At 32.7% G+C, this 12,084-nt stretch overlaps 1 protein-coding gene across 2 annotated transcripts in view; it reads left to right on the top strand.

The window, feature by feature from the left end:
- LOC106460406 (nuclear receptor-binding protein-like) overlaps positions 1-12,084 on the top strand; it is a 44,627-nt gene that overhangs the window by 6,970 nt on the left and 25,573 nt on the right. For both annotated transcript variants that reach the window (XM_013920103.2, XM_013920110.2), the window contains exons 2-3: positions 5,435-5,557; positions 6,173-6,364. In XM_013920103.2, the coding sequence (XP_013775557.1) occupies positions 5,435-5,557; positions 6,173-6,364 (315 nt within the window). The remainder of the gene's footprint in view (positions 1-5,434; positions 5,558-6,172; positions 6,365-12,084) is intronic.

Below are 12,084 nucleotides of genomic sequence, written 5' to 3' on the forward strand. Positions count from 1 at the left end.
TTCTATGGTATTGATATAGTAATTTATGATTTTTTGGTTATATTTATTTCAAATTTATGTATACAACCTAAAAAAATTATGTCATTTCACATCCACCATGTGCAAAATTTTATAAGGCTTAGCAACCTACATCAAGCAGCAACGAAGTACAAAAATTTTAAACTAGAAGAGATAATTGTTTGCTTTACTTCTTTATTTATTGTTCTATGTTTCAAGAAAAATATAGTTTTAAGAACTTACTTATAAATAGCAATAATCTGTATATGTATATAACATATAACAATTGAAATGTGACTGTCTTTTAGTAAGTACTAGTACTAGTAGATTTCACCTTAGTTTACCATCAGGCAGATTTTTCATCTTGATTCTATGTACTTAGAATTTCTGTTGCCTGTATCGTTAATCCTATCCATTTTCTCCCCCACCTACTTTTTCAGCTTTGTCTTACCCTTTTGACTCTTCTACAGGAAGTGTCTACCTTACACCTCCTTTCTTAGGTATTCCACCTCTATCTAGGGGATTTTTATGGGATACCTTTTCCTTCTCCTCTCCATATTGGAGCATTTGCCATCTTCAGTTTTTTCCCTCTACACATGGCTTCTTTGCTTTTGGGATCGTTTTGTATGGGACACTGTCTTCTACTATTTGTTTATGATTCACTTCTAATAGGGATTTACGGTCAGTTTTTTTCTCCAACCGGTTCTTTTTTTAGAGCTACTCCTGTGCATTTAGCATCATGTGGAGTATCTGCAATGCTATATTCTTTTTTTGTTGTTGTTGGATGCTCTTTTGTTGCATTCTGAGTCATTACCATCTTTATTCATGTTCCATGTCTGGCACCATCCCATCCTTTACCTGTTCTACCTACAGTTTCTTCATTTGCCATGTATTCTCATTGCTGGTTGTAATTCTGGATAGATTGGTCCCACCTCAATCACTTTTGGTGCTTCCCTGTTTTAATATGTAGTCTTTGATCGTAGTAGAGTGGGCAATTTCTGCAGGACTGAGAATGCCCACTGTACACATTCTTATTTTTCATTTTTCGGGACACTATCTTAGGTTTTTTTCACCACCTGATTTGGGACCAGTTTCCTGCCTTGCCCTTCAGACTTTTCAGTTCTGTATGTTTGTCAGGAGGTTTGTATTTTATCCAACTTCTGCATTTTGGAGGATTTTATTAACACCACTACTTGGGCATCTGGCTTCAGTTAGCTCCTTCCGAACTGAGGTGGTCATAACATACTCATCTGATTCTTACACAAGCAGCTCGGATGGTTGGATTTTCCAGTTAGATAAATTTTCCTGTTACCTGCCTAACAATTTCGACTACTTGGGGAAGGTATTTTTAATATCCCCGTCCGTAGGAACCATCCTTTCTCCTCGTCGAATGAGTTCCCTGGAGCTTTCTTTTATCCATGCCAAAAAAAAAACCCTATAAAATAGGGTGTTTCTTGTTTGCAGGTGTGATTTCAGGTTAGAAATTCTAAATTTTATTTTAATGTGTAAAAAACATTAAATGTCAAACTTCATCCATTTTGGACCACATTTAGAGGTTGCTCAATGAGGTTGAAGCTCTAGACTGCTATTGCTTGGTATGCACTGTTGTGATATAAAAACATTTGTTATGTAATATAAATGATTTATTTAAAATTATTATTTTATTGCATGTACTATAGTATAATTATTTGATTTTGGTTTGGTTAATCACTTTTGCATTGTTATTGTTTCCTTTTTGCTGTTAGGAAAGCATCTTCTATGATCCTGCACAATTTAAGGGAGTAATTGTTTCTGTTATTCTTTGTTATGATGGCATTATTTTCCTCAATAAGAGCTATACTCCTTTCAGCATTGTCAGTTACCATGTTCAAGTGTTGAATTGTCTGTAGTGCCTTCCTGTAGTCCTCTCTGAGCTTCCATGACTTGGGGTCATAATCCAGATGGAACTTCAAGGTACTTGAAGAAATCTGTCGTGTTTTTGTAATGAAATCTTCAATTTAAATGTCTTTAGAATTTCTGAAATTTAGCTGGTTGTGCTTTGGAGGTTCATTCTTGCCTTCCTTCTCACTTAGTACTTTATCCATTGCTCATTTTTAATCAAATGAATCAACAAGTTCCTCATTGAAATACTGTAATGTTCAGCAAATGTTGACAAGCAGGTTTTTCAAAGAGCAGAATTCACCTTCTTATACTTAACAAGACATTGTAGGAAGTTAAGATTGTTGCAAGGAGCAGAAGTGACATCAGGAGCAGTGAACTATGCCCAAAATAGACTTGAACAACAAAAATGCAGGTTTTGGAGTTCTCTTTCCTCATGGCCAGTGAGATTTAAACTGTTTCATAAACATTCAAGTCTTAAGGAGATATAATACCTTGGCCATCCATTGTGCATGATGCAGTGCTCCAGGTGCTATAAATTGCACTCCACAAGGAGGGATGCTACCAAATGCTTACATACCCTAAAAACATTCTTGAACGTACTGTCATGTCATACACAATATTCTAGAAGCAAAAAGTGACAGCATGGATTATTTATACATGGAATGTTCTTGAGCATTCTTAAGAATGTAGAATACTCTGAAATATTCCAGAATATGCTAGAATATTCCATAATAACATGCTAGAACATTCCAGAATTATTTAAAATATTCTGAAACATTCTAAAATATTCAGAATATGCAGATACAATGCAAGTTACAAGATAAAAATTTCATCTGCCTTGAGTTGCCCCTAAATGTTATTCAGTATAGATAATATTTTATGTGAATTACTTAATTATATATTAGAACAAAATGAGGGGCTGAGAATGTTGTAAGACCACCTTACTATACAATTATTACTGTTCTACAGATCTTTCTACACTTCAGTTTTTGCAACCACATTCTTGTTACTGGTTAACAATAAATGTAAAATGAACCCCTATCCCTACAAGTTGTCTATCTGCTCATTCACTTACAACAGTCTGCAGTTCATCCCTTATACAGAAATAGCACACAAATTTTATAAAGTATATTACAGTTAATATCTTTTAACATAGAATTTTAAAATAATTCCTAATTACAAGTGTTATCTAAATCAAACGTTTGGTAATTCCCATCATGTCAGCCCTTCATTTCATCTCTTCTGTTCCTAATACTCCTAATGTTATAATAACAAATGTTTATCCTAAAATCTGAAAGACTTATCTTTAAAACTGATGTCTAACTTGTCATGCTATGAATCTTTATCCAATTTCGTCATTTCTCTAATTATCCTATCAGCTTGTTTATTCACAATTTTCCAAGCTCCCTTACCACTATGCTATTTTAGGTGAATCTGTCTTTAATGAATATCTTTATTTAGAGCTTCTCCTAACATCCTACTACCTAGCTTGCTTAAGTGAGTCCACCTCTAGCATATAATTTACCCTTACCTTAAACTGTCTCATAGGTCCAACCAGCTCACCTATTTCTCTAAGCATATCCTTGATAATCTTTCACATAATCCTTGGATCCTGCTAAGTAATACATTGCTGCATCTAGCCTGAAATAGCACTCCCAAAAGGGCCAATGTCTATGTTTATCCCTAAACCTCTGAAGTAGTTCTTTAAATGTTTGAAGCGAAGCAGTTTTCCTAATTTACAGTTTTCAACCTTATTCCTTCTTGTGTGTACTACAAAAAGAGAATGCTTCTTGGTACCCATAACTGAACTATCAGTTTGCTCTATAATGTCCTCTAGTGTCTGGCAAGCAAGTTCTATTCCCAGTGTTTTTGTTTCCCAATACAAATAACTTTATTAATATACTTTGAGAGAGTTCCCCACTATGTAAGCTACTTGATCATCATGTTACTCCTTGCAAGCAACCAAAGGCTCAAACCTATTTGAGATTGTTAAGTGAATGCTAACTGAGCATGGCTTCATTGGTCTGACCATTTTTCAGTGCTGTTCACCCTTGTAAACTCTATAATCCCATTCTCACACTCTTTCAAAGCAATATTTACCCAAATTCTAACCATTTCCTGTCTTAATTTATTCTCTTAATTTGTTGTTTTTCCCTATTTAATAGTACAATCTTAAAGCTTTCTTTAACTTATCCTTAAGTAAGCTGGTTCTGTAAGCATAGTGTAGTGTATCTTTCTAAGCCTCCTGAGAGACAATGTCAAGCCTACAGCTCTCTAATAACCAAATAATGGCACCTATTACAGCCTATAAAGTCCACCTCAGTTTGAACTACCTTTATTCTGTTACCAATCTATCCACCCATTAATTGTATATATATATATAATCAAAATTAAGCCATTTTGTGGTTTATAGATAATACTGTACATAAACCTGATGCAATTTCCTATTAACTAATACTGATATCGTTAATTACAAGTACTCGGGTACAATGTACAAGACTCTTGTTACGTTGTACTAATTGCTAATTTAAATTATTTTCTAATGCATTAAGTTCTCAGTAGCTACCAAATAACTTAGATAACATATGTGATAATCTTACAATTGAAGATTTAATAACCTTCATATCGTATAACATAGTACTAGTACTTAAAACACTTAAACTTAATCTACAACTACATCTGGCTTCTATCTCGGAGCCAAAAAAGTATTCCTTTCATTACTCTCAACAGCTCTCTGAACAGAAACTCAACTAATTATTCTTTTACTTCATTAATGCTTAACTTAATCCTATGTGCAATGGTGATGGTCAAAGTGCATATTCTTGATGTTGTACAGAGTGCTATTCAACATTAGTATTATGAAATTGATGTCAATTACTAACATTTCATGTTACCATAAATTGCTGATTTTGTGTTAGATTAGATAAAATACCAGATACAATATACAGGGACTCTGAAACAAAAAAATTAGATATACAAATTGTATGATTGGCAAAAGTATTTCTATTCATCGCACGAATATCATCTTGCACTCTGACTCGTCAATCTGAGTCATACTGACTTCTTCATTTCACAGGTGTAACTTTAGTACAAAACTTTACTAACACACCTGATTTTTTGTGTATAATAGATTTGCACTGTTTACTTGCCACATTTTGTGATGATAAAGTTCATAAATTCAGAGTTACATTCAGCATTACTTTTCTAACATTAGTTTGGTCCAACTGTCTGATCCCATGCACATCCAGTTAATTGCTGAGAATAAACAACAAATATTTAAATTTCAGTATAAGGTAAATAATTTTTAAAAGACCTGTCATGAGAAACTGTATACTTAATAATAATATGCTAATTTATAATATTACATAACAATACATTATATGAATGGTAATTTTTTCTTCTTCTGTAACATTTGTTTTTGTTTTCATTAAGTTTGGACATTTTTATTTTGCTATCTAAAAGTTTATGAATTAATAGTGTGTAATAGTCATTTATAATAATTCCTATTATACTTGAGACCACACACTTAAGAATGATTGATTCTTTTTGTTGTCAGGTTCAACAGAGAGACATTCCTGGTATTGATGCTGCTTATTTAGCAATGGACACAGAAGAAGGTGTTGAAGTTGTTTGGAATGAAGTAAAATTCTCCGAAAGAAAAAGTTTCAAGCCTCAAGAGGTAAACACTATTGTAATTAAATAAGAAAAAATTTTATCGATTTTAATTTTTACATAAATATTTCAATTTGAATGAACCATATATAGCTTATTTATTAAGGTGCATCACAAGTTGGTGTTGTATGTATATGCAATGACTTTTATTCTTGTGGTTCATTTGTATATAAGCCTGTAAGTATTTTCACATGCAAGACTTTTTGTGATAAAAAAAAAAAAAGAAGAAAGAAAATAATTGATATTATACATTAGAGCTTGGCAGTTAATGGAGTGTGGTAATCAGTTAATCAATATATATATATATATATACTTATGAAATAGCAACTATATTACTGTACCAATCAGCAGTTATGTTAGCTATTTTAACAAATGGATGTACATATGTAGTAATATGTTGTAGCTCTGTTATCCTACTGTTTTTTTAAGTAGCCTGTGGTAATTATTTCACATTGAAACTTTTTGTATATCATAATTTCTTTCATACATAACTATAATGTGACCACTTTGTTTGATAAAATTAAAAGTACTTAAAATTTTCACTTTTCTATTCAGATGTGAAAAATATTCCATTTTCTATTATGGACATGAGAACTATCTTCTTTTACATGATTTCTTTCAGGAAAAGATTCGTCAGGTGTTCGATAATCTTACCCAGTTAGAACATCCAAACATTGTGAAGTTTCACAAATACTGGACTGACAAAGATTCAGAAAAACCTCGGGTAATCTTTATCACAGAGTACATGTCCAGTGGCTCATTAAAACAGTTTCTGAAGAAAACTAAGAGAAATGTAAAAAAATTTCCTTTGCAGGTATGAATTTGCTAAGAATGTTAAACTTGATAAATAATCATCTGAAATATTACTCCTTGATTGCATTCCTACTAGATTTATCAGAAGTTTTTTCTTGAATTTCTTAGTTTTGGAAAAAACATTTTAATGTTGAAAACATAAGAAGCTTGATAAAACAAATTTTATCTTTTCAGGCTTTTAATGTGAGTATTCACATTTTTTTAAGTAATTTATATGGACTGTCACCATGTTATTTTAGTTTTTTTGATGCACAAGCTTTTGGCTCAATTACCTAAGCCTTTTACAGGTGTGAGACGTTTAGTAAACGACAAGATGTAACAGAACTCTAAACATAATGATGAATTTGAAATGCAGATTTTTTAGAATACTATTTACTTCTTAACAGAACAGACAGCTTATACCTTGTGTCACTGTCAAACAGTTTTAGTGCATGCATCAAACCACTGAAGTATATTTTTTCTTACATTCATTTTGTTTCTTCTCTTAACTTTATTATCATGGCTGGATCAAAGTGCCCATTATATCATTTTACAGAGCTACATTTAAATTTTAATAAAACAACTTTATTATCAGTTTATAATTTAAGTAAGTATTCATTTCTTAATTTTAAAAAGAAATATTTAAAAAAATTTTCTCAATCTTCATTTTTTGTATTAGCTTTGAATTCATTACTTTAGAATTTTGTAACTTCTAAAATAGGATGTTGCAGTGTCCAACCCATTAAGAACACAAACTATACATAATTACAAGCAAAATTATAAAATATGAACCTGCTATCTTTTTTTCATTAAAAAAAAATCAATAAATTTGTCAAATCAATCAGAGAAGCCCTCTACTTTCTGAAATATGCATCACTGATTGACATATTTATAATTAATAAAAAGAGCAGATTCTCCTCTATATTTAGCATACAGCCACTTTTTTTAATTTGGCTGCAAAAAAGACTAATTGAGAATATGCACTTGATTTGTGTTGAGCAAAGTTGTTGATCCGATCAGGAATGGAATTTGAACCTATTTATAGCTTTCTTAGAAAGCCACGTAAAATATATGGTTTTGTGAAATTCTATATTATTAATTTATGTTCTTGTTTTTCCTAAACTACCTATTTTATTGAGACACAAATGTGTAAAATTCACTAAGGCTTACCAGCAGTTATAGCACAAGTGCAAAGATTAAGTGATGTTTACATAAAACCTAAAGGAAACAGCTAATAAGCTTCTACTATAATTTACTGCTTTTGGTGGAGTCTTGTTATCCAAAGTACAGACAATAAAACCATAGAACTAAAGATAAGTAAATTGAAAATATTTCAACAAATGATGTATTCAAAGAAGAAAAAGAGGTATTATTCATTTTCATGTTTTTCAACTTTTCATTTCAATATACATTGATCATTTCATTAAAGTTAGTGTTAGGGAAGAGAAAATAATGAAGTTTTGCTTTATTACATGTTATGCAAATGAAATATGAAACTGTAAGATGGGAATAAGTATTTTTGTTCTTAGAATTATAATCACCCTTCACTCAAACTGACTCAGTGAAGGATTTGTAAATTCACAAGTGAATTTTTAGTAATAATAATGATTTTTGTGAACAAAAACTTGGTAATGTTTTCACAAAATTTGGCAAATTTTAGTATATATACTTAGTAAATTCAGAGTCATAATGTGTATAGTTTCATGGTTACAAAGTAGTTACAAGGTGATACAAAATTTAACATGACCTATGTACTACAACATACTAGACCTACTAAATTAATATAAAAAAATAATAAAAGTACTACTTTCCATGAATTCAGTTTTGTGGATGTTATTAAATATGATTTCTCATATCCATGTTTCTGAAACCAAACTTCCTGTGGTTCAGACTATCCTCCATAGGAGTTGTCTTAATTTCTTTAAATGAGGACTAGAGTTACTCTGGTACAGTGTTACCAACATTGTACATTACATAGTTTGTTCTATCCTAAGTTTTTCATCTCACACCTAGGATATGACTCCCTGTTTCTGTAACTGCTGCTGAACTTGCCTTGTCTTTGGATGTCTCTGACCAGCTCTTCTTACAGTCTGCTTTGCATCTGGTTTTTCCATTCATTATGATGATAAGGTAATGTCCACCTTTGTCCTTTGATAACTTAAGTTTGTGACATTTGTTCTTTTGCCCCAGTAATTTCTGCTGGATTTCAGGCAAGCTTCTTAAATTCATCTCAACTCATAATATTTTTTCCCCTTTTACTCCATTTCTTGATTGTTGCATTATTTCTGATTCTTTCTGTTTCATGTTGACTCTCAGTTGCTGCCTCTTCTGTGAACTTAAGACTCCTTCTCTGTTTCCTGTGGTTGGAATTCTTTCTCTTTATTTTGAGAGCTCCTGTGCCAGACTTGAATCTCTTCTCCCAGTTTGGGGATTTTCTTCTAATTTGACTTTCATTTACCCTCAGTCTACTTGTCTTCATCCTTCATTAGCTTGCTGTCTTATATCCTCTTTTCTTCTGAGGCTCTGCATTGTTAACACATTTTTATTGGGAAAGGTCACACTAACTTGTTCTTCATGCTGCTTCATTTTCTTCTTCAACTGGTGCCCAGTTCACTTGCTCTTTTTCTTGAATTTGTATCACCAGGATGCCTAATATTCTGGAGATTGACTTTCTCAGTTTTATGTTGGGAGAACTCCATCTGACATCCTTCCTTCATGCATACATTTTGGGGGGAATTCCTCATCCTGTTACTCCTTCCTAGTGTCCTCCCTCTATCCAGGGCTCTGTGTTCAGTTGTTTCTGGAAATAGCCCTAAGTTTTGGTCCTGTGGGATCTTGGCTCTTACAATTTGTCTACCTGTGGACTCACTTTGCAGGAAATCCTTGGGTCACACAGGTTTTCTCTTAGGTGCTTTCTTTGGCATTCAAGGCGTAAACCTGTCTGTTTTCAACTAAGTCCTAAAAGATATCATCTATTATGATCTCCCTTATTTTTTGAGAGTCTGTTCATTTGGTTTGGCTGGTCAGACTCTGAAGTAATTATTGTCTCCCATTCAGTATCTGATTCATTTGGGAGTCTTTATCACCTCCTTTGCTGGGTGAGCTGAGCCTCCTTTACACTTCTGAGACATGGAGCTTCTGATTTTCAAGGCTGTCATATCTCCTTATTCATAAGGTTTTGTGTCCCATTCAGTTAATTCTGGAAGATCATTGGAATATACCCTTTGATCCACTATGCTTACTCATTTTTCAATTTTATCAACTTACTGCTCACTATCATGGTCACTCAAACATTTTCACATGAATATGAGTACCCATGTTTTTCTACCCCACTCAAATTTACATGTGTTCACAGTACCTCTCCAGCTGGTTGGGTTGGGTTTCTGGATGTTTTTACCAGTTTTGGTGTTTGGTCTCCTGCAGAATAGTTTTTCCACATCAGTGTGCTTGATGTTTGTTTCAGCTATCTGAACTTCCTGTTTTGATCTATTTTGACAACTCCACTTTTAGGCTCTTGACAAAAGCATCTAGTTTTTGTATTCCATATTGTGAGAGCTTTGAATTTAGTGGAAGACTGACTGTATTGCTCAGACAAAGTCCTTTCAACAGGTGGTTTTTACATCTTCCAAAGTTTCTGTAGATATATTCTCTATTCAATGCACTTGTAACACGCTCTACACTAATCTTACACTTTATGTGTCATCAGTCCCTGACTTTATGACCCTGTCGTTATTCCCTCTGGATTGGTGTGCCCTTTTTCTGTATGCCTATCCTCCTCTTCTAATTATTCTTAGGATGCTGTCTTTAATTCATACCAATCCTTGCCACTTTCTTCTCATTGCCTCTCTTTCACCAGTTCAACCATGATTTCCACTCCTTTGCCTCTTGGTGTTCCTGGGACTTCTGTCTTGGAGGTCCCTTTTTTTTTTACATCAGCCTTTTACACCTATCTATAACCATGATGTTCAACACATCCATCTTCACATGTGGACCTTTGCATTGATCTCTTGCAAGATGGGCCTTTTTTTTCAACTACTCTGTGTTCTTGCTGGCTCATATTGGCCATCCATCCTTGCAATTTATCTCTGCAAGTGGGTGATTTATAGATGCTGGTCCATTTGTCACTCCTTTTCTCCAGGTTTTCAAACTCTTTCTCAATGCCTTTTTTACTTGGCTTGCAATGGTAGCTTATCCATTTCTACAATCAATGGATATGGTGAAGCTTTGTTGAAGACCTTCTGTCTTTTCTCTGGCCATTTTCCTTTTCTTTCTGTAGTTTTCACAGACTTCTCCTGAGTCTTTCCAATCAGTTCTCCTAAGCTGATTCCTGTTTAGTTCACGGGGCTCTTGTATGTCCTTTATTTGAACCTTTAACTATGTGTTCCCATATCATATTTTTGTTGAGATGTATTTTCTTCCCTTTTTTTTACTTTCATGAGATGCTCTTATCACAAGAACAGCTTAGTTACTGAGCTTGATAAATAATAGTGGAATTCTATGGTATTTATATAGTAATTTAAGAGGTTTTTGGTTATTCAACTATATATATACAAAACCTAAAAAAAATTAGTTTGCTTCATATCCTCCATGTGCGAAATTTTTAAAAGGTTTAGCAACCTACGTCAAGCAGCAACAGAGTACAAAGGTCATAACTAGAAGAAATAATTGTTTGCTTCACTTCTTTATTTACTGTTCTATGTTGTAAGAAAAATATGCTTAAGAACTTATTTCTAAAAAGCAATAATCTGTATACATATATAATGTATAATAATTGAAATGTAACTGTATTTTACTAAATTATAGTCTATTAAAACACAGGCAAAACAGGTCACTTTGTAAAGACTAAAGGTCAATTATATATTATTGGATACGATGAAATGAGTGCACATGTGCTACCGTCATTGTAACTTTCGTATTGTTAGCCAGGCACAGCTGAAAGGTCAATATAATAAAAAATAATGTATATGTAAAAATGTATAATATTATCAGATTTAAGCTATTTAGTCTAAAAATTTATGTTTTCATGTTATAATTTATTGTCATTTTAAAATGGAAGAGGCATAATTTATATTTCTTAATTTCTTATGGTGGTTACGAGATTGGTTAAATCTACTGAACTTGTACAGAGATTTGTTACTGAAAATAACAGATAAAATATAAAGTTTTTTTCTTAAGAAATGTTTGATAACTATCTCGACATTATAAAGATTTCGCATGTGAAATTTCAAAATTTTTTTATGCATTAAAGTATTTTAAATCTTAAAACGAATATTACTTTGCATGATAGATAGGCAACATGCGAAAGGAAAAAATAGACATGAAAAAAACATTGCTTTATAAACTTTAAAACTTTGATATTTTGCATATGAAAGTATTGTAATGTTTACTGATAATCTGTCAAATTTCATTAACATTCGCTTACTAATTTAGAAGTTATAGCATGAAAACTATAAGAAGCACAAAATGGTTACGAGGTCATTCCCAGAGACCAATCCTGTGCTGAAAGAGTTAATGTAATGGGTGATAAATCCAGGGACACTGCAGAATTCCACTAAATAAAAAGCCGGTGCATAAGACTCCTGAACAGTTCTATACAAGATAAATAACATCTAAGTGCTCTGACTGGACACAAAAGATCTGGGTATGATAGATTGTAAAGATGAAAAATGCTTGGGAAAAGAATAGGAAAAAAGAATTTATTCCCTTCTCTGGCAGAGAGAGTGTTCAGTAGAAAGGATCTGT

Source organism: Limulus polyphemus, unplaced genomic scaffold (assembly GCF_000517525.1).
Source record: "Limulus polyphemus unplaced genomic scaffold, Limulus_polyphemus-2.1.2 Scaffold33, whole genome shotgun sequence".
NCBI lineage: Eukaryota > Metazoa > Arthropoda > Merostomata > Xiphosura > Limulidae > Limulus > Limulus polyphemus.